This window comes from Eleginops maclovinus, chromosome 6 (genome assembly GCF_036324505.1).
Source record: "Eleginops maclovinus isolate JMC-PN-2008 ecotype Puerto Natales chromosome 6, JC_Emac_rtc_rv5, whole genome shotgun sequence".
NCBI classification, from domain to species: Eukaryota; Metazoa; Chordata; class Actinopteri; order Perciformes; family Eleginopidae; genus Eleginops; species Eleginops maclovinus.
Genome location: NC_086354.1, coordinates 20,241,039 through 20,265,057, shown reverse-complemented (window position 1 = coordinate 20,265,057; position 24,019 = coordinate 20,241,039). Strand labels below are relative to the sequence as shown.

Genomic DNA, 24,019 nt, shown 5'->3' with positions numbered 1-24,019 from the left:
ATGTGTATTCACATTACTGCCGCTTTTAAGCTGTCAGATGGTCCTTTTGTTTAAGGCAACATTAGAAGTTATATTAGATTTTGATTTGAATAGAATGCTGAAAAAAATCTATATACGGATAGCACTCACCTTCTCTGAGTGCTAATTTAGTCTAAGAGGACCAAACAAATCACTGTAACATGGTTAGACATTAATTAAAGCTTGCAGTACTATGACAGTAATGGCTTCATGAAAGAGAGTGCATTTGGCTAGTGTAAACCAAAAATTGAATGTGCAAATTTCATCTGAAATTTCCATCACAGAAACAGAGCTTTATGCTGTGTCAACGAGAGGCTCTTTAATTCTGTTTGTGCGAGGAAGAGCACCATCAGCCTCCTCACATCGCTCACCAGATCGACCTGGAAAGTTTCAGGCCGCCAGAGATCCTCTCTCAAGAGTAAACTCGCTAATTGGATTAAGCCCTGCCTCACGTTATTTCTATTGCCTTTTTGAAAGACGTGCCGGTGTTTCTCAAGGAGGCTGTTTATGGTGATTCTAATTCAGGACCATAATCGGTCGGGCTCTTGAAGTCGCCATTGAGCTGTCTGCTGTGTCTCCGCGGAGGGAGGGCTCCGCCAAGTGCCACTTGAAGACAGAGGCTGCGACCTGTAAGATCGGTAACCCCGTTGTTGTTTCCTCCCTTCTACACTTAACTGCCGCTGGGACGAGTGCTTCTCTTAAATGCCATTGATCAAACGCTCGTCTGGTATTCGGCATAAAGCTCCATAGAAGAAGGCAGGAGAACGGGGCCAGGGTAATGGAGGCAGAGCGCATGTCAGTGCACAGAGCTCTGTATTCAATGCTTGACCCCGCTGCAGCTTATTAAGAGTGTAGACAGTGCTGTTGGTACGGCCCACCAGAGTACTGACACATCTATCAGAGGCCAAATGCAATTGTGCTGCTGCGTGCATGTGTCTGCCTCTGAGCGGTTACTGTGCAGTCAGGGACTTCTGTACTCAGCCACTTCAGACCCTTTCAGGAGCCCAGTCCATCAATCCGACAGCCTTTCAGTCTCATTAACACACCATAATATTAAGCATTGTTTCCTGTATACTTTAAAGCGGATATGCAAAGGATACTAACAGATAAGGCGATGTTTGACTATACGATGTCCTCTAGAAAACAATACTACTTTCACGTTCCTAATTAAATTTTGTGGCATTTGTTTATCCTGATGTGAGTGCTTAAGGTTTATTAAATTAAGTAAACAAATTAGACGTTTCTCGACTATGCTAATCTAATTGTGTAGTTGCAGAGGTACATTATATACTTATTAGCACAGTAGCGTCATGCTGCCAACAATAAACTGTCAACCGGGAGTTCAACACTCAACATTTTTTGCCTCCCTTTGTCATCTTTGTAATTATATTTATTTTATAACCAGCAGTGGAAGAATTATTCATATACATGCACATTTATAAAAAGTACTAATTCCACAATCTAACCTACTTAAGTGCTGGAGTATTCAAACATAATGCATTTACAGTCACAAAAGGAAAAGTATTCCTTATGGAGAGTAGAATAATATGTACGTGTCATATAGATTCTAAGAGTTTTGGTCCATAGGGATTGTAATAGTTTAAACTACCTAAACTTTACAATAAATACAATTTACAATATTCCCTCTAAAATGAAATCGAGTAGAAGTAGCCTATAATGTAACCCAAAATGGAAATAACAAAGTAAAGTATTGCACTTAAATAATTGGTTAGCCTTGTTTCTACCACTGGCTGTAAAGCAAACACAGAATGGTCATATTTTTAAATGAAGTCCTATTTAGAAACGCCATGTAGCTTGAGTGCCTCTTCAACTGAATGGCATGAATAAAATTCATTTTTTACAAACACCCACCCCGTTGGCAGTGCTGACAGCCTGGTAGTAGACGCTGTAGCTTTTCTGTGGCAGCAGAGGGGCGTTCCAGTAGCCGTTGTAGGTCTTGTTGTCCCCCACAGTGAAGGGTTGGGGCGAGTGGATGCCGCCTGCGGGGAACTGAGCGGTGAAGTAGTACTGGGAGTTTAGGAGCGTGGCGTTCTGGAAGTGAATGGGAACTGGGTAGCAGCGGAGGATTTCTGCTGTGCCTCGTGCTCTGCGTGGACGTTCCTCCTCCACCACCACCTGGTACGCACTACACACACACACACACACACACACACACACACACACACACACACACACACACACACAATTAAAATACTCCAACGGGCCAGACAAGGGTTTGTAGAACGCTGTTGGCAATGCAGGCATAATGTGTGGTTGTCTGAAAGGACTACAAAGTGTTATATGGCCTCTTTACGACTGGCACAGAAATGCATGTTGATAAGCTCCAAATCTCACAGTAAAACAAGTCTCTAGAAATATATCTATTTAGACGTCAGATATTTGACAGATAATGACTTTCTCATCTGGTCATTTCAGATGTTCACATTAAAACGTCCACAAACTTTGATATTTTTAAACCTCTATTTCATTTTGTTTGGTGTATGCCAGTTGCTAGCTTTTTCATTAGCTTAACGATGCTATATACAAGTAGTTATAGGAAGAGTCAGTGCATGAAAACCAATAGGATCCCAAGGATATATCCTAAAATATACAGTGCAGGATAAATGAGCAGTGACACAGGACCGGGCATGACATTATTTGCATTTCCATTATTCAACAACTGAAAAGGTTAACGGCTCCTTCCATTTCCTCTCCGCTTTGTGTTCAGCTAGATCAAAACTGCAGCCCTCTGTGCCTCTGACAGAGATGACATTGTCTCTGAGCCGGCCACTTAGCTGCAGGGGGAGACTGACTGTCTTATAGACTTTCATTTTAGTATGCATCTCGCATCCACCTGTTAAATCTATTGAGTCACTGAGTGACAAAGAGTCTGTTTACAGCTGCCACGCAGAATAACCAGCCATGATTGGGGACTAGTGTTCCATTTCAAAAGGAGTCATGCAAACAACAAGTTATTATTACAGAAGACGGAGCAAAGTTAAACGGCTCACTGAATTAATCCATGAAAAAATGTGTGAGTGAATAAAAATGAACACTATGATGTGACATGCTCTGGTTCTCTGGTTCTGGAAAGCTGATTCCTGATTTTTAGTAGATTTAAATTTCATGATTGGATGATACACTTACAAATGAAACTATAATGAATAAATAATTAGCACATTGTTGAACTGAATTTCTTATTCAAAAATTACCATGTGGATTTCTTGACCATTAGTTATTTTTTTCCAGATTGGGAGCACGTAGGGCACATACAAGCGCAAACACGTGGGTTAAGAAAGTCTAGCTGCTCTGCACATGTCATGCAATGAGAAAAAAAAGGCCTTCATAATGTTTGTTAGACTACAAGGATCCTAGACTGCCCATTTATGTATCTGTATGAATTAGTTTTTACACAAGCCTTTGCCCTTGTTCTTAAAATAGTTTTCCAATTACGAGACTATTTTGCAAACAGCCTTTTCAATCATTGTGAAGAATTCATATTTTTCTAAATCATTTATTTTATTGCCATATAAAAGTAACAATGGGTCGGGTTTGGCAGGATGTAGAGCTCCGATGAACCTGCACAGTTTCCAGTTAGCCAACATTATTAGGACAACAAAGAGAAACAGAAACTGTAGTGGCTGTTCACTTAAGCTGCGTAGTCACAGTACAAACAGCCCTGGAGATGATCAATTGTTCCCCGCGGTGGGTATTGGATGATTAAGTGTCCCCCTTGTGTGTACAGCATGTGCTCTTTAACCCTATAGTTTATCATAAGGTGCTTGCAGTGTCATTAGAAAAATCCCCCTTTGCTCGGGGTAGGTGTGTCCCAATTCCTTAGAGCTCTCCTATTTAGTGCCGGGATGGGATGTGATGAAATATTTAATCCTGCCGAGAGAATCAGCCCTTAATTACTTTCTCCTATTGAGAGCAGAGGTCAAAGGGCAGGAGCTGACAGTACGTGGGAGCCCCTTAAGTAGCTGCAGAGCGGCAGAGAGATGAACGATGAGGCTGCATGGAGGCCTCCGCCAAAACACTGTAGATCTGATGTGGGCTATGATGAAAGTCTTTAGAGTGATACCTGCTGTCAATCATAGAGCAGTACCAATCAGGTTTCATAGATAGACTTTTTAGTCTCCATCCTAAAAAAGACGCTCTGCTGTATGTCCATTTTTTTGGTTTTTTATTCAGCAAAAGGATAGCCCAGTTTTCAGTGTTTGCTTTGTTGCTTTGTTTGTTGCTTGCACATATTGGTATTTTACATTCAGAATCAATCTGCAGATAGTGAAATAAAAACAAAAGCTGGTTACCTCCTGGGGGGCTTCTAAGGATATGATGATGTGGCTGTGCTATGACTTAATGAAAGACAGTGTGAATGGTACTGCTTTTCCTCGGGCAAAATATCAAGTGCCAGGGGCTATGAGGCTCCAAGGGATAAGAAGTGTAATGTGGAAATCTACACCACTGCTTCTCTTTCAAAGAATATCTACTGCGGCAGGAAACTAAACACAAGCGCACAATGAATTTGCAATTTAATAACAACGTTCTGTTGAACTTTGTAAGTGATTACAACAATAACACCACAAGGCACCTTTTAGCAGCAAATTGAAGTATGTAAGCACACTACACAATGTTTGAAAATCATAATAGTTTCACCTCAATTGCTCGAAACATGTAAAGTGACTCATAAGTTTAATGTTGGTGATTTTAAAACGCAATAATTTCCTCTTTTTTTCCATGATGTTAATGTGCCTTTGAGCAGCTGACACCTTGTCACCTCATGCTGAGTTCACAATCTACGTTATGACTAATTTTGACAGATCAGAGTCATTTAGTCATTTTCCTGATTTAGTGTGACATGAATGAGCAACGGAAAAACAACAAAACAACAGATGAGCACCAATGGCTTCTTAGCAAGAACAAAAAAAATACTTTTTAGCCGATGTTTCATTTGATCTGATAGCAAATAGAGAATCGCATAATCCAGTGATAGAAGTATTTAGATTGTTTATAGCAATATCAAAGTGAATTTAATTTAAAGGGGCCTTAATGTTCAAAAAGCTGTTTATTTCTCTCATACTGCCTGTGGTACAGCACCTCTTTTCACCCTCTGTCTGAAACCAGAGCAGTCTCCTCCGATTGGTTAGATTGCTGGCTCTGTTGTGATTGGTCAACCGCTTCGAGATGTCCCGCCCCTTAACCTATCATGTACAATTTGTTGGAGTGCTAGCCAATAGAAGCGCAAGTGTTACATAAGGATGTCTTAATGTTAGGGAGGTAAACTGAGGAGTCTTATTTTGGCGGTTCAGGTGGATATAGAAACTATATCCTATAATTTCTATAGATTTAGAAGATATAGAAGTACTGTTAGCACTGCTCTCAGGCTAATCCACAGTGTTACTAGACAAGTGATGAACAGGTCCAGTTCGATGCTTGGTCGAAACAGCCGATTAAATCTTCGGATCGCAGATTAAAAGAAAGAACCTCAGGAGAGGAAACCCACAGCTCACATCACACGCCTCTGTGAAAGGTGCATAATTGTACTTAATTCAAACATTTCTGAAATCCTCAACCTCTCTCTCCGAGCAGAAGATGGAAAGACAAAGGGAGGAGAGAGGAAAGAAGGCTGTACGAGCAGAATGGTATAAGCTGTTTAAAGTGGTCTGCCAGAGGGGCTTGCAGGGCAGACCTGTATTCCTGCAGAAGCACTGCAACCTGAGCTGACACCAATTAAGCCTCCTCCAGCCTAGCTGCCCGATAGATTTCAGCTCTGCCGCCATGTGACGCCAACCAATTATGGCGGATTGACTCGGAATCGACTGGATTGTGACCTGAAACTCAGATTTATTTTTCATGTGGGCTGATAGGGGAGAACTCCGGGCTGTTTGAGTCGATGAGGGAAGGGGTATGGGGAGCATTTCAATCACTGTCCCTCTCTCTAATGCTAATCGCTTGGCTCTATATGCCTACATGTCTGATTTAAGAGCGGTTGTAAGTAACACACCTATCCTGACCCAGCATCCTTCTTCCATCAGTCTGCCTTCTTACTCCTTGTATTTCCCAGGTGTCCATAAAGCAAACAAATTAGAAAATGCAATAGATTACATTTGCCATTGAAGTCGTAAAAAGCAACGAATTGTGTCACGTTAAAGCACAGCTATTAGCGTTTGCCATGCCGTGATCAAAGAAAGTTAGTGCTTATTTTAAGACTGCAGAAAATCACTTAACTCATTTCAGGCCATGGTTGGGCACAGATAATCTGATGCTACAGGGTACAAACAACACAGGAACTGAGTTTCCTCAATATAATTCTTTCACCGCCAGAAGCTGCTGTGTTTTGCTGTTTATGTATATATGTTAAAGCTTGCTCAAGGCAAAGGTTATGTCAGAATAAGAGAGAAGGGCTGATTTAGTGGTATGAACGATAAGGAAAGCATCTCAAATCACTAATTTCTTCAGAAGCATGTTAACATTTATGTTGATGCCACGGATTGAGGAGGTGTATTCTAGCCCTGACGAGGGGCCATCACAAACATTAGTTAAACACGACATGACTGATAGACAGTTCACTAATCCTCTTAAAGGAACAGTGTCCCCTCTGGTAAAAATTGTTCCCGGCTGCGTGTGTCGTCCCCGGAGATTAGAAAGCCAAATCCAAGTACGAAATGTTATACCGATTAGCAATTATACGAAAAAAATGAAGAATCGACTGTCTCCCTCAGCAGTGACAGCGTCTGCCCAGATCTATCTGAAACATGATTTGACTTCAGCATGACTGCAGGATGATGAAGTGAAACGGACATTTGTCGTCTGTTACGTCTTGATTTTTTTATGAACTACCGCTATCGTGTGATCTCGCAGTGAGTTCCCCTTCCTGTATTACAGAAAAACATCTGCTGTTAGAAACTCAAATGTCTGGAGCTCTATTACCTCACAAACCCAATCAGCGTGCAAGATTGCGTTATCAAATCAAGCCTCATGCTGCTTTGCTCTGTGGCGCTGCAGATCAGTGTTCTCCCTTGTCAAATCACTACTTCTTATGGGCTTTAAAACTGATTTCATAAAGTGTTCAATTTCAAAATGAGCTTCCCACCACTCTAGACAAGTGATGGCTCCTCTTGAAACATGAGTGGCAGCACACAATTAAATCTAGCTATGGTATGAAATTTTAATTCTTGTTTGTCAAAATGCTCAAAGGATCATCTATGTTTTAAAGTTTTTGGACTTTGGGGAATCTTTCCATTACTACATCTCTTTGAATGTGACTAAAAAGTCTTTCTCATGCTTTTTTCAAACCTCTAATCCCAAAAAATATGAAAGATGTTGGAATTGTTGGAGCTTGGGAAACTCAGATGACTAAAATATTATCATTTTTGGCCACACTGCAGATCCCAACAGACTTAACACACTCTCTCTGAATGACAGCTACTTTATAGTCACCTTAAATGTTCAAAGGCATCGCGTGTCACTCGAGGTGGATGTGGAAAAAACCTTCAAAAGCCTGCTTGTATCTCATCTTAGGCCTGCATCATAATCTCTCCTGTTTGCTGCCCTCCACTACCTCTTTTCTTTTGCAATTCATATTTTTTCCAGACATCGTGCGCGCAGATGAAGGCAGCATACTGACCTTTATGTCCTGTGAGATTTAAGGCAGAGGGAGGAGGTGTGGGAAAAAAATGTGTACCTGAAAACCCCCAAAGTTTAGACGTGGAGAGGCTCTGCTGTGCTCAAAGAGTGCCTAAATTAGTTTTGAGTTGTACTTTTGCTATGTGCTCAACTCCACTGATGAGTGATGGTTAGATTGTTTTAATGGATCATCTTGAGAGAGTCATGAAACGTATATGATGCTTAAAATAAATGTATCAAAACACATTATTTCCTCTTTTTATCATAAAAAACAAGCACTGTCACTGAGTTTATACCCTTCTGAAACAGATAAGATGACAATTATTGAACATAAAGAGGTGGATCTTGAACTTGAGGTCACATCTCCAAAGGCGCATCTCTTTCATGTGGTGGCGAGGTGAGCATGCCTTCCAACGGTACACAAAAGAGGAGCCCGGCTAGCTAATTAATGGAAGCTCCGATCCACGACACTCCGTTAATTATAATTAGGGGTTTGTAATTAGCCCACTGAAAGAATGGCAGCATGAATAAGGCCTTCTGAATTGTACCTGCGAGGAGATTAAAAAGCGATCACTCTGTCTTTTTTGCTCAGGCCTCTCTCCATTTGGCACCGGGGCATTAATCTGGGCAGCTGCACATACGGTAAACATGAGCTGACAAGCCTGACTAAAGATCTCCAGGCTGTAATCTTTAAAGGACTCAGATGAGGTGATAGTGTAAAATTGAGTTTTACAGGGAGCAGAAGCATTTATCACTACTCGTATGAAGGAGTTAACCCACTCTTTAAGGGTCCCTCTGTTGTGCTATTTTTAGGGTCTTTTCTTTCCTTTAATATTGGCACTACTGCGAACTTCTGCTTTTGACCTAGGAAGGATGTAGAACGGCATATCGTTCTTTTATCTGCATTTAGTTGAAAGGATTTAGTTTCATCTCTGGAGATGTGCTTGCTTTTTTGCCAAAAGATAAGATCAATACCACTCTCTTATCTGCTAAATATGAAGGTGAATCTGTCTACCAGCACCCCTGAAGCTAGCTAATTAACATGTCTTGTTTGTGCTGGTAGGCTATCTGATTTCCTGTAGTTCCAGGTCTAGGCTAACCTAATTGTACTTTAATTTTCATATTTACAACACAGAAAGAGTGCATCAGACCGAAATGAGCCTTTTTACCAAAAATCTGATTATATTTCTGTAATGTGTGGACTAATTATGTACTCCAACACATCACATTGTGTAGTAATTATGGACATCAAGAGTTTAAAAATAGAGAATAGTTAAAATTGTCAAGCAAATGACCTACTTTATGCCTTATTTATGAATGAATGCCTTTTTCCTGATGAAATAACTGCTATCATTTTATGTATTTTTATACATGATATACAAACAATCATTTGAGATGCAATAAAACTAAGGTTTTGGTACAGAAAAATAAACCTGAAGAGAGAATATCATTTAATTGAAGGCTGATTAAAACTGTTAAGGCTGCATTGACAGAACAAGCGTAACAGCTAATACTGACGAACAAAAAGATCATCAAGAAAGCATTTCTGCTCCCAGAGGCCTGCAGTGGCCTTGGGTAAACCAAAATGATGACTTTTGCCCAACAGTTTGGCATTTTCTTTACACAGTACAGCCGCACTGCTTCCCTTATAATGAGTAACAAATGCAGCATCAAGCAGGCAGAATTCCTCCGTTTCGCAGAAAGCCTGCGGTGGCTCGGGGTGGGCAGCCCGCTACATAAAAGACTTGTAAAAGAAAGAGATCCTGAAGCTAGCCTTGGCTGCACCGGGTTTTGTTCTCATCTTCAAAGGGATGTGATTCTTTTTTTCACAGGATCAAAATCCACAAACAAATAAAGCTGAGAAAAAGAGAAGCGCACAGTAAGGTACTGAATATCCTGGCAATTTCCCTGCATGGTGGGGTATTGATAACACAAGCTCTTTGATAATTTTCTGTTGCTGATGGTGGTTTGTGGTGTTTTAATGTGCTGTTTTGTTGTTGTGCTATGTGTGTGTGATTGTGAAAGCGTACCTGACGGGTGCCCCTCTGCTCTGGGCAGGTTTCAGCAGAACAGTGACGGTGCTGTCCGTTTGGTTCAGAGAGGTCTCCTGGTCATATGCCGGCATGGAAGGAGCTAAGGAGGAAACCAAACATTATGGGTCTTTACTACGCTGCAATGCAAAGCTTCAAAACAGTTCAATTTAAGTCAGCATCGTGTCGTATAATGAGTCATTCAGCTTCGCAGTAAATAGAAAGAAATCCCTGTCAATTTTCTCACTTTTACACTGAGCACTTACTGCCTTTTCCCTTTACAGCACCATCATTTAATCATTAAGTAGAGCAATAACAGAGGAGTGAAACATTTGCTGCTGTCACGTATTCACAGTATATTGCCAAAAGAAATGCTTTGAAGTAGTGCACATGGACCACAATATAAAAATGTGCAAAACTAAGAGAAATGGCCAACTAGCCTCTTAGTCCTGATCTGAATCAAGCCATGGAAACTATAACCCATTTTATCTTTAAGCAATCTGAGAATGGAGTTCAAATGATTTTAATTTCCAGGCAGAATAGCAATATTCAACAAAACAGAACCATCATTTATTCAATTAGAGCAACAACAGAGTAAAAGAGGAGATACAACATTTGAGCTTATTTAAAGAAATGATATAAATATTGAATACTCGCTCCTGATTGGTCAATGATGGATTTATGTGGTCTGTTATTTCTGAATATCAGACAGTTGCCATGGATGCAGTTCTGAGAGACTCCAGAGGACATATTAAGATATTTTGTAAAACAACATTATGCATTAGATAATTGATTTATTTGGCAATGTGCGTTGATTTCACAATAAAGATCCACTCGCTTTACTTTAGTCCTTTACCCTCCGGACAACATAAATGAAATTAGTGCTTCCTTTCTTTCTTTCTTTCTTCTAGTTATAATCAAGTTCCATTTTTCCTCCTCACATTTGGACTCGAAGGACTCATGCGGCAGTAAGTGCTCCACTACTTATTCCACTTCATCCACACACTGAGTGGCCATGCTTTTGACCCGACTGACCTGAAATCTTGGTGGTGAACTGGGTGATGATAGGGGGGCCGTAGCCCTTGGCTGTGCTAGCGCGCAGGGTGAAGGAGTACGTAGAGCCGGGGTAGAGGCCTGTGAACATGTGGGTGGTCTCGTTGCCCAACTTCACTACTTTCCCACTCTGGTTGGAGAGGTCAAGCTCGGGGTCAAAGGAGCTCACAGCCTTGTAGGAGATCTAGGAAGGAAGGAAACGATGAATATTCTGATAGCGGCCTCTGGTACTCAGCTGTCCTCGAGAAGGAACTGAAAGCATGCAAAGAAAGCGTTTGAAGTTTTATTTCACGAGGCACCCAAAAGGCTCAGCAAGCTCAAGCTATTCAACTCATGCTAATTTATAGTTTCTTCATTAATTATAAAAAAGTAAACTTATGAACATTACCATAAAAATATGTATTTGTTATTAAATATTGGCTTATTGAGTTTTCCCTGTAAAAAAAGAAATAAAAAACAAACAAATATAAAATAAAATTAGGGAGAGAAATTAAATAAAGTTTGTGGAGGGGTTGTAAGAATGCTTTTAGAGTCATAAACACATACATTAATCCTTAAAAGATACATCTTACCCACAAATGCACTTTTGTTTACATGCATATCATTCATAAAGTGAATTTTAAAAAAGGCCTCTGCAGCTTTTCATTCCATTGTTCCACTTCCCCTTCTGCACCACTCTGCTATTTCTACAGAAAGCCACAACATAATTCTTCCTATTGCAGAGTATTATGTTCCTGCCTTCCTTAGGGAGATAAAACCAGATGATTGTCAGCGGCAAAACATATTTACTTGCCATTAAACTCAGCCCACACATCATCATCGTAGCTCAATGGCAAATATGCCATCTGTGCAACATGCGGCGTACATGGATCCTGGGTACTGCTGCATGCAGCTAGCTATATTTTAGTTTGGGTATTTTGAACTTTCTATTAACTATTCAGTATTTTCTTTCAGTTAAATTCTGCTGGGGGATGGTAGGAAAGGAGAAGATTCATTTGCACAATTATTTGTGTTATTTTGAAAAGTTGCAATATCTGATAAACAGACCCAAAAAAAAAGAGAGAGAGAATGTCCTTCTTTGTGTATATGCTTATTAAAAAACAACTGAAGGTATACACCGCTTATTACAGCTACATGTAAATGCAATAGTATCTTCAATACTCAATCCTCTGTGTTTCATGTTTAAAACTAAATAGCAAACGTTAGCCTGCTAACCATAGACAGATGGTAAACACTATACTAGAATTTGAATGGGAGCATGTTAGCATGAAGAGCATTTAACTTAAAGCAACACCATGCTAAGTAAAGCCTCACAGAGCCAGGAGTATGGCTTTAGACTCTCTGTATTGTCATGTAAAACCCTTTGATTTTAAACACATGACATGCTTAAATGACAACAAATCAGTGAACTTTTTGAAATAACATATTGATTTTTTTAAATGATGTATTCCAAAACAATACAAAAGTTTTTTATTAGTTTGGCTGTCTCTGCTGTTCTTTTCAGCAAAGCCAAATGCCACAGAGAAATCTTCAAAAAGTCTTAAATTGAGGTAAGTAGCTCTCTTTTTTTGTGCAAGCTTCTGACTATGTCAACAAGGCTTTAAGCTGGCATTTCAAAAAATGAGAGAGGTATGAGAGGTCTGTGGAGAGGAGTTGTTTCATAACAGCTGTTAGTCTCTACTGTGAAAGCCAAAGCTGACACAAAAGCCTTTGGTTTAAAGGAGAGAGGAAATACACTTAATGTATTCCTTCTCCATTAATAAACACAGGGAGCTCTGGAGGGAGGCATTAAGGTGAGTGTTTTTTTTTCTTCTAATATCCATTTTGAATAACTGTAAAGTCCCACTTTAAGAGAATGCCTCTGCTGGTAAAGGAAAACCTCCATTATAATTACAATTAAGAAACACAAAAGGAGTTAGGAGTGCTGCATTATTTGTGTCCATCAAGTTTTGAAATGCTTCGAGGCCTTCTCATTTAGTCTTTGTCTGGGAAATGAGTCTGTGATGCCAAATCCTATATCATAACATTTCAGGGAGAGGAATTTGAAATGACTTGTCAACAGTGGGCACATGGACAGGTTTTAACAATTATAATGGAGCTGACAGGAAAAATAATGGAGAATGTTTTAGCAAATTAATTTGAGCTGGCTTACTATTACTCGATCTGCTGTATTAGGCTTTTCAAATCACACTGGCTTACATTTTTGTATCTGAGCGGGGAAAATGTTGAGTTTATTCAGCCTTCATAAAATATAAATGCCTGCATAATCTCAGGCACCTTTGCTCATACAATATTGAAGAAAGCTAACTGTTGATAAAAAATACTGTGTACTCTGTTCTGTCATAAAATAAAATGCCGTTGAACTGAAAACCTACCTAAACTCTGCTTAATACTTCTATTCACAGAAGATTTTTAACCTTTTCAGATAGACCTACAGTAAATATTAATAATCTAAATTTAAGGGATAAGTTTGTTGATTATGCTGAAAATCGCATGGAACTAAAGTACTTTTTTATGTTATTCCCAGCTTACAACAGCTTTAATATAATAAATCAAATGCTAGCTCAGAAACCTGACTAAATATGACTGATAAACAAGGATTGTTTGGTAAACCTGCAGCATACCTTCAGAGAGAAACTGGCTTGTGTCAGTCTGAAAGGCTGCCAATGAAATGGCACTCGCAGAGATTGGTCAGAAAGGAATGGAGCGGAAATCTCTTTGATATCAGGCCTTGTCAGACGTATTTCACTTTGAGTCCTTTGATAATGTCAAATCAAAGCAAGGTCCTGACTTATAAGAAGCAACTTCAGGGGAATACCGGCAGGATGCATTGTGGTTTATTTTTCTAAACCAGGGAGCCAGACTGTAGTGGTTTGAAGGGGACACACCTGGATCATGCTGCTGCTTGATATACCTCATTTGGCAGGATGATATCAATATAAGTAATCTCTCTCGCTGTAAAATAAAGTCGATTCTGTATTATGTTAGAAAACATTTACAATGCTGCTTTGCTCTATATAAATACCAGATATTTAAAGTACTGCAGACATCTTTACATTTATGGACACCCAGCCATACCAATGAGCAAAACTTATAAAATGTAATATAATAATGAACTATTTACATCCTCCCAAATATTAAAAAGAGGACATATTATGCTATTTGTAGGTTTATATTTGTTAGTTTCTGTCTCTCCTGGGACATGTCTCCCTGCTTTAATGTTCAAAAAGCTCTTTATTGTTCTCATACTGCCTGTGCTGCAGCACCTCTTTTCACCCTCTATCTGAATCCAGAGCCCAGTCTGCTCTGATTGGTTAGCTGGCCGGCTCTGCTGTGATTGGGAAACCACTTTCTTTGAGCCTATCACGCACAATGTGTTGGGGCCCTAGCCAATAGAAGCATGAGTGTTACAAAGTGATGTCATATAGTTAGGGAAGTACACAAAGTAGTCCAATGGAGGCGTTTTAGGCAGGGGGAGATTGTGTGGGAGAGAGACGACCTTTCAAGGGAACTTTTGGATTGTATCCTTTGCAGACCATTTACATGCACAAAAACCTGTAGAACAAACAGGAAAGGGAAAACCCCCAAAAAGCATAAAAAGGCAAACCTACCCCCACATCCCCAAAAGCAAAAATCCTTTTCTCCCATAACGCAAACAAACTAAACCAGGTTTTTCCATTTATACCTCTAAATTGATTATGGTTCACAGAAACAGAAAACTTGGGAGTGAAATTAATAATCAAGCAGACACAAAACACTGTTAATGTGGGCCACGTGAAAAATTAGTTATACGACAATTTTGGTGACTTATTGTTGACTTCAACTCGGCACATTACCATACTGTAAAGGCTTTCTAGACCTACACAGAGAGAAGTGATTGCTGCGGCGTACGAACATAATAGCCTGCAGTGGGTATTTTATAAAGTGAAACACATTTGCCTCAACGTAAATATGAGTGAATCTGACAAAGCGGCTTTGCAAACCACGCCATTTGCTCTGAATGCTTTTCCTTGTACCATGAAATTTTAAAAAGATAAACAGCTGAAACATGTTGCTCTAAAAGTGATTAAGTGTGTGGTAAACCTACTGTTTTTATAGACAATGTTTTCCTGCATGCTGTCGGCACCTCTAAGTGCCATACAGCTGAACAACACTGCACTACACACACTTTATAAACACTGCTTTGTTGTTCTGAGGATTTTAAGACTTTCCGGCCTGGATTGAAATATCTGTGCCGATACAAGAGTAAGTCATATTTCATTCATCTGATAGAGCATGGCAGAGGATAGAGCAACCTATACAGCGACCCTGATTGAATCTCTTTTACTATTCAATCTGCTCTCCTCGTATGGAGAACAGCCGCATCAATGATTGCTAACCTAGTCAAAATATCAAACGTGAGCAAAGGGCGAATGAGGGAGAATCAACAGAGGAGAATCAATCTTTGGGAAAAGCGGGAGGATTACTTCCACCTTAAGCTGGTTAAGATCAATGTGTACATATATCGCCTGTGTGTGTGTGTGAAGACTGTTTCTATTATTCAAGACTCAATGCCACTCCCAGACAAGGCTGGAAAGGGCCGTTTGGAGCCTTATGTCAACATTTGCTGGGTGCTGAATCGTGATACGTGATTGAGGCGTGTTTCAGACATAGTGTTTTCTTTAGAGGTCGCTCATGTGTCGAAGTACTGAAGTTCTTGGCGGATTGAAGATGATTCTCTCCCGGTTAAATAATTAACTACTGTGAAACACACTTGGGTTTTGCTTTATAAAAAAGGGAACCTTGAGATAGGTTTACAGTGAAAATTGTGGCTTTAGCAAACGGATTTGGTTTTGTTCCACAAACATGGAGCTTATGTGATCGGTCGAATTACAGGCTGGTTTAAACAGTTAAGGTGAATGCACTTAATGGCTTTAAAACACAGTAGATATAACAGAGACATTTAAAGGTGCATTGTGTAAAATATGCCCAGAATTTTAATTCAAAACCTTAAAAAATGAACAACGTTTCTTATATACCGGTACCGTCTATGACCTTTATTTATCGTGTTGCAGAGATAAGGAAAGTGGATATGTAAGCCTACTACACAATGCATCTTTAGGACAATGAGACGTAACCAAAAGAGCCAATTGTGAAAGACATAGAGTCAAGAATATTCAACATTCACTCATACCCTTTAAAACGATTAACAGTCTGCACTCATGCTATCACTTTGTTTTAGTGTCAGTTCAATCTCTGGCTGGATATGACACCTGACTAAGTCTACTAACTACTAACGCGCAATATTCAAATATGTGCAATTTCCGCTTTATGTTTTACGATATGCATACATCTGCTGGATCTTTCAATAATATATACTTCTTTTTATCTCACTTAATGAATAACTGTTCCCCAACTAGCAGATTCACTTTGTTTTCAAACCAAAGCTCGAGTCAATAAACTGAATCACATGATCATAAAATCTATTTGAACGTTTCTCTGACAGCTCTGTACACTGATGCCCATATGCACATGATCCATAGAGAGGAGGAAGGAGAAAAAAAAGAAACAGCCTCATATTGGAAGTCTGTTTTCCACTCAAAGGCTGCTCAACATTTTGCTAACCCTGGTGCTCGTGTACCTCAAACTGAATGATGATCCCGTAGGTTTGCGCCGGCTCTCTCCACTTCAGGATGATCTTCTCCTCGTAGGCACTGCCCTGAATGGACTCCAGGGGAATAGCCCCTGGCACTGTGGAAAAAATATCACAGAGACCTTTCTTAAAACTGGTGACAGAGTGAAATTGTTCAAGGTGTATAAAAAGCAAACACAGTACGATTCTTTCGAGTTCGTATTATGGATTTCCCCCCCCTCTTCTGTGCATATTTGAAAGTAAAATTTGGATAAAAGAAGTTCTTACTTTGCAGCTTCAGTGTTTTCTTTTATGATTTACACACCCCAGCAGTCCGTGCTGATGTGCATAAAACAATCAATAAAATAGCTCTTCAAGGACCTAGTACACAAATGGCCGTGAGCCAAAGTCAAACGAAGCTTAATAGGAATTTGTGAGATTTATCGTCGCCATTGTCCCTCAAAACACGCCGACATGTTTAACAGCAAAACCCTTTCCTACAGATGGAAATATGTTGGAAACAAAGATGGACTAGTAACCCCAGGGGGAATAGTAGGAATTCTAATCGTTCTGCTGTTTACTTGAGCTGAAATATACTGCCAAAGAAATCTGGTCCTTTAACCCCTCATCCGAATTGCTTTCATTCTGTAAGCGAAACAGAATGATGAGGAGATGTCTTCAGGAATGCAACAGCAGATACACCCTGTCTGTACTGTTCCCATGGGACTCTAATCACACACATATCCACAGACACACACACAGAAGTCAGAAGCAGTTGCCACTTTCATGTTTTCAACCTCAGATATCTGAGCCAGACATGACAAGACTCTCTTTTTCGTCAGCTGAGCCTGTTTGTTATCTGGATGGCCTGGGTTCCTTGAGACTTCTTTAGAGTTCATTTCCTGTGTCTGCTGATGCAACATGGGTGATCTTTCATCTTTGAAGGAGGTGAAACAACCAGACGACACAGAAGATTTCCGTTTGACTCGTGTGCTCCCCTAACAATATTTGCAGAATCCCGAAGTTGACCTTTTGTGCCAGCTTTTTATGATCAGGTGAGAATTATCCACCCATATTTAAGATCAAAATGTCTCAAATATTATAATAAAAAGGTAATTTTTCCTGCTATGCTTTTTTTCCTCCTCTAAAATAAGGTACACAAGTAATGTATATTAAATTCCTAAAATGTCATATCTTAAATATTATAGTTTTAATATATGTATTTGAATCTTTGGTTTTAGTTTATTTCTTCTCTATTATTGACAGGTAACTTACCTTGAAATAATTCAGCAAAATCTTTGTCAGCCAAAGCTATTAAATATGGCGCTAACGCTTCGAAAATGATTGCTTTATCCAATAAGTGTTTTGGATACTTTTAATCTCCTACCTTACCATCTCAGTCTGCCTAAATAAGGGCAGTGGTGTTTTTCTTTCAAAAATTAAATATGCATTTTGAGGATTTATTGATCCTTTTTGAAGAAATAGCTAACTTTAATTCCATATATGCTAGCAACCTGTGTTTCCTCCTGAATAAGACTCATCTGTCCTCTGAATTGTATTCATTTACCTGGTCCTCTGTCCTTACATTGTCTGTCTTATTGACAGCACAAGATAGTTCTGTTGTAAAATTATTGTTGGACATTTTCCTCAATTAAAAAGTAAGGGCATCTGGGTTGGTGCGTGGGATTTTAGATATTTGTTCAACCTATCTGTACTTTCAAACAAAGGCAAAAAAGCTCTTTTGTATTTCTTCCTGACTGAACAGGAAGTAACCTCGCATCACTCTTACCATCCTCATCAGTCTGGACCTCCAGCTCCGTGCTCTCCTTGACCCCCTCTGGATTGCGCAGCACCATCTTGACACTGAGGTTGGTGAAGGGCGTCAAGTTGTGGATGGTGTGCTGAGGATCGCGGCTCTGGGTGTCATACACCACTTCCTCGCGGGTCTCCTCCTTGCCGGCCACCTTGGAGCGATACTGGACGGTCAGGTTGTAGCTGTAGCAGCGGGTCACGTTGTAGCCCAGAGGCACCCAGCGCAGCGTCACCTGTTTGGATTGGATGTCCACCACTTCCAGCTTTTGTGGGCCGTGCATGGGCTCTGGCAGGGTTGGACAGAGGGGGAGACGAGCGTGAGCATGCATGAAGATAATCAATTAAGCCAAATGAAAGGGAAGGTTGTGCAAGATAGTTTCAATAAAATCAAGGACATTATTAAAGGTCTTTGCCAGGGCACAGGGAAGGGGATGTTCCTTTGGGTTGAAGAAATTCTACAACCAGACATTCTGTTTTTCATGTTGAAATACCATTTGCTCTGTTTGGGATTTACTTTCCCAGAAAATATTTTAGAAATTTCAAAGCCACAGCCTGATACTGAGCATTGCCACATCCCATCACCGTTGCTAACTTGGTCTCACAGCAGCGGCTCACACCAGGACAGCTCAGGTCTGTTGGTGGAACCCCTCAGCAGGAGGTGTATCATCCCTTCAGAGCGTGCCGTTCCTCTGCCTCTTCTGCCTTGTCCTCTGCCTTTTTTCATCTCGACCCAGTGGCGGTCTGCTATTAGCACCACAGTGATACAGAGTCAGCCAGCCTGCCAATCCAGGCAGAGCACAACCCCCACTGCCATCCTATCACCTCTAATCACAAATACTCTGTCTCCTTGCCTTTTCTCTTCAACTTTCTCCATTTTCTCCTCTCGCTTTCCATCTCTTCTCCCCCTATTTTCTCTCCATTCCCCATCCTCATTTCCTCTCCCTTTCTGTGCCTCTACCATTTCTATTTCCTGCTCTCTCTTTCTTCTCTCTATGCTTCCCCGGTCTATTTTACTCTCTCTCTCTCTTTTGCTCTCTCGTTCTCCTACCTATGGGAGGAAAGCAGCCCAAGCACAAGGTAATGGGATCAATTTCCATTCCAGGTTAAATTCGCAGTCCATTTCTCTGGAACTTAACACTTTACCACCTATTAGGAAGAGCCGGGGCTCAATTTCCCCGTTCCCCAGGAGACACAGTCCAGCAATTCAGAGGCAGCAACAGCAGCCATGTTTAACATTCAGGAGGTGCATGGGGCTAGACTGGACTGGATCTCCAGCAAGCTGTTCATTTTTTACAAAAGACATGACAAACAAGCAAGAATCGATATGAATAAAACTGTTGGCATCCTTCGAATATGATCCACACAAGACAGCCTAAATAAAGATCATTTCCAACTAAAAATGTACAGGAACGATTAACACCGAGATAAAGTTTCCAGTAAAATGCTACAAGACAGGATTGAATGGAAATTTGAAGCTTGTACAATTGAGAGGACAATGTAGGAAGAAGAGCAGTGAGGGAAAATAAATGCGGCTGCTTGTTGAATGAAAGATCGAGCATTTTCAGTTTTCATTAGGAGAAACAAAAGGATGTGATCTCTCCCGCGCTTTCATGGGGCAGATGAAATAGCATTAGGAGGGTCAGCAAGAGGCGGAGGGAGAGGTGTTAAAAACAGATGGAGAATGGGATGTTGATGTGAAGCGTACAATACATGAGCAAATGAAAAAAAAGTGTCAGGAAGAGCAAACATCTTTCCAATAATGAAAAAAGAAAGCAAGGAGAAATAAAGAACACGTAACTTCTTTTAATAAAAACATTTATATCCTTACTTTGTATTCACAGAGTTGAAAAAAACTACTACTGAAATCCTTGACAGTATATGAAGGTCTATTGGCTTTTATAAAAGCAAACCCTCTTCTACTAGCTAAGAGTCCATTAAAGCTTGCATTACACTGGAGAATATTGTTAAATCTTTTGAAAATATACTCCTTTGATAGAGTGTAATCCTTTGCATAGACCCTACTGTACTACTGACCTCTAATAATTGTTAGAATTTGATAGAAATAGTAAACCTATCTTCAAAAGGATCAAATATTCAGCATAAATGCCAACAGACAATAATAAGCCATGTCCTCTGGAGCAGCAAACAATAGTGGAGCAGAAGCATAGATGCAATTTTTCTTTTTTAAGTGAGATTTTAAACGAATGTATTCTCACTTTCAAAATAATAGATTCCAACACAGAACTGGGAAGAATCAGGATGGACAGGCATCTTCAAATACGATGCAATGTCAGAAAAAGCTATCCAGAAAATAGAGGTTTAAACCCCTTTTATTTGCGGAACTATCTGTTGGCTGCACACAGTAGGCAACGGTTACACTAAAAGCACAGAGAATTGCAGTGTGGCCAGGCAAAGAAATCAAATTAAAACACATGCTCTCAAAGTGACAAATGCACCAAAGTGTGAATCTCAAGAAGACATGAAGGAGCGGCGGGGAGGAAAGTCTCATTCCTGGAGCGTTCGAGGAGAATGTCACACTTCCATCTTTGTGGAACATCGCAGATAATGTCCACTGTACCCTAATTCTAGCCAATGGAGAGACGCCAACAAGACTCTGAATCACTTGTGAATAATATAATTGTGGAAATGAACCATGCCACATAAAGAGGAGGAAAAAATCGAAATAAGAAGCAATTATTTAGCTTTACATGCATTATGTTAAATAAATGCGATGTTTGTGACAGATGAGCTTATACGAGTATGCAAACAAAACATTATTTATAATATCTGTAGAACAACAACATGGGGAGACATAAGGCAAGCGGCTCCTTGCCCTTGTTCTTTTTCTGTTTTTCATTTTGTATGATTTATACCTGTATGTTTGTGTGGCATAACAAGATGTAATCAATTGTGAATAATATCATTTTTGAGAAAAATCGCCCGTGCCACATACATAGGAGCAAACATTAAACAAGAGGAATTCATTATTTAGCTTTAGATGCAATTCATTTGTCATTTTGGTTCGGGGCTAGAAGACTAAAATCCCAAAGTTTCCTCCAAAGGGGGTTTCTTTGCCACACTCCCATAGTGACATCACTATGTAACTGTAGCGCTCCTATTGGCTAGCGCTCCAACGCATTGTTGAGGGTGAAAAGAGGTCCTGCAGCACAGGGAGTATGAGAAAAATAAAGAGCTTTTTGAACAATAGAGCATGGAAACATGTCACAGTAGAGGCACAACATACAAATATGATCCTGAAAATGCGCATAATACGGCCCCTGTAGACATATTTCTGCTAGTGCACCAGCAGTGATAGCGAAGGTACATAAAAGAATATTGACCATTTAGTAAACAGCTCCTGTGACTATTCTATAGCCACTCCCTGCAGTTTTGTTGAGAAAGGGCTAATTGTTTGTTACCCCATTGGCTCCCTGTAGTGCAAATGCCAGCTGTCTGAGGGAGGCAGTAAAACGTGAGGATCTGTGGCGGACGCCCAATCAGAACTTGTGCCCCATGACTCAGAATGACATCATCTGTTTTCATGAACAACAACGACCCTCATCCATTTCGGAGAATGGTCATGGTTGACTTTGAAGGAAAATAAAAAGGAAAAAACACCCTCTACCCTCTACCACCACTTAATCTCAAATGAATGGCTAGCACTGAATGGCTGATATCCTTTATAAACCTTTCCCTGCGTAGATGGGAGGCCGTGCAGCCACTTTCCAATAGGCCCCATGAATGACAGCTGATGAGATGAGCCTATTATCCCAGTCTACTGTGACTGCTAGTTTAGTTTTATTGACCGAGCAGTAAGAGGCTCAGTATCAAAAGCACAAGCACAAATCACAACAAGGAATAACAGGGCTATCTCTTGAAATCCATACCATTTTTTTCTTTTACAATTCATAAAAGCTATCACACACCGGGGGCGACATTGGGGTGAAAGTACTGAAAATATGACTCCAATATCTCTCCAGTATGGCAGATATTTCTAGTGGAATAGAGTTATAATAATGGCTATGAAAGCATCCCTTGGAGCAGGATATTACTGAGGTCTATCTTATGCCAGGGCACACAGAAGGAGTTCCAGTGAGAGCCGGATCGGTATTCCAGCAGTGAACAAATTATCACCTGCCCCACACTCGCCGGTGTAATTGAATAATTTGTATTTGACATTTACATAGAACTATTAGTGATTTTTTTGTCATTACAGCATGACATTTAAATGATGTTTTTAGAAATGATCAGCACATTATTGCGTCTTGTTAATTTGAACGGGCCCTGTATACACGGTACTGCAGCTGTAGGGATAACATGATTTCTCCAAAAACATGACACAAAAACAAAGAAATAACCGCATGTTGCAGCCGTCTGTCCTAGAGGGGGCTTCAAATGGTGTACTTAGCCCCTGGGTAGAGCGAGACATTAGTCCTGGATGAAAGGAAACAAATTGGGCATGTCCAGAGCACAGCCATTTTACTGCAAGACAACTGTGTGTGTGTGTGTGTGTGTGTGTGTGTGTGTGTGTGTGTGTGTGTGTGTGTGTGCGTGCTTGAGGGGGGACAATGTGTGTTTACGGTCTGATGCGACTAAAGCGAGTGTCCATACGCATGCACAGCAGCGCAGATTTGGTCCCTCAGCATCTTACCGGCTATATGTACAGAAGAACGATTCACTTATCAGATCTTCCTCAGGCTTCGCAGCGTACGAGTCATTCAGAAAGCCGGGATCTTTATCAGATCCACATCGATTAAGAGCAGAAAAGCCTGCTGCTGGCATACGCTTCCATCTCCCTGCTCAGCAAACACAACCGAGAGGGTGGGGTGGGGTTCGGGGGGGGAAGAAAGGACTACTTCTCCAATGATTAGAAACCACTGTCAAGTCAATGCGGCTCCTGAGACCGGGCGCTATCTCATCAGGATGAAACGACGCTCAGGTTATGGAGGAGGAGGCGGGGGAAGCGTTGCTGTTTGGTGATGAAAAAAGAGAAATGCCTCGACTTTCACAGGATGGCATGTAAACTGTCAGATTCCTTGCGGGAGAGTGGCAGCCGGGTCTCGTCACACGCAGGTGACTTTGTTGTAGACAGAAGCAAAACAACATGACAACGGCGAAGATTAAATTCTGGTCGGAGGGCTGTTTCCATGTAAAGTGTTCCATTCCAGGCAACGAGGCCTGGTGTTGCCGTCACTTATCTCTCCATTGCTGTGTGTTATTCACTGTGTTCTGTTTGAGCTGGGCGGGTGGGGAGGGGAGCACATTTGTTTGCCTCTTTCTATTACATCTCAGTGATAGCACTGAGGCCATTGAGGTAATGACATGGGTTTTACACTTAGGAAATCATTTTCATATCCCGCAGAAGCGAGCCGTAATGATAGCTTTTGATAACCGACAATCAAAGCTCCATCACCCTCCTAGAGTGCTCCTCTATGCAATCCTCTGTAGGAAGAGAAAAGGAGGGAGGGAGGGACGGTTAAGAGGGGAGAAATGGAGGGAGTCAATGTGTGGGTTGATGGGTGGGTGGAGGGATTGGAAAAAGAAAGCTAAGATAGAGGAGGGGGAGGGGGAGAACTGCCAAGGTTTTTGTTCATCAAATGCAACAAGTCAAACCAGGCCTTGGGGTTGACGCGTGTACACATGTTATAATTGATAGCACTTTAAAAAGGCACTGTACACCGACCTCTTGTGTTCCAACGTCAGCCTGCACAGCCATTACAAAGTCAGAGACAAATGCCCACACGCTCAGGACACACACACACACACGATGAGACACTTTGCCCATACACCTTGGAGGCGTGGATAATCACAAGGATTTATTGAATGGTGGTGGTCGCTCCTCACTCTATCAAGTCCCTCTTTATAGGCC

At 40.7% G+C, this 24,019-nt stretch overlaps 1 protein-coding gene across 2 annotated transcripts in view; it reads right to left on the bottom strand.

The window, feature by feature from the left end:
• The window catches only part of LOC134866500 (receptor-type tyrosine-protein phosphatase mu-like), a 142,919-nt gene that overhangs the window by 52,126 nt on the left and 66,774 nt on the right, over positions 1-24,019 (bottom strand). For both annotated transcript variants that reach the window (XM_063886709.1, XM_063886710.1), the window contains exons 8-12: positions 18,128-18,436; positions 16,348-16,457; positions 10,710-10,911; positions 9,675-9,777; positions 1,891-2,164 (exon numbers count right to left, since the gene is read on the bottom strand). In XM_063886709.1, coding sequence (XP_063742779.1) covers positions 1,891-2,164; positions 9,675-9,777; positions 10,710-10,911; positions 16,348-16,457; positions 18,128-18,436 — 998 coding nt within the window. The remainder of the gene's footprint in view (positions 1-1,890; positions 2,165-9,674; positions 9,778-10,709; positions 10,912-16,347; positions 16,458-18,127; positions 18,437-24,019) is intronic.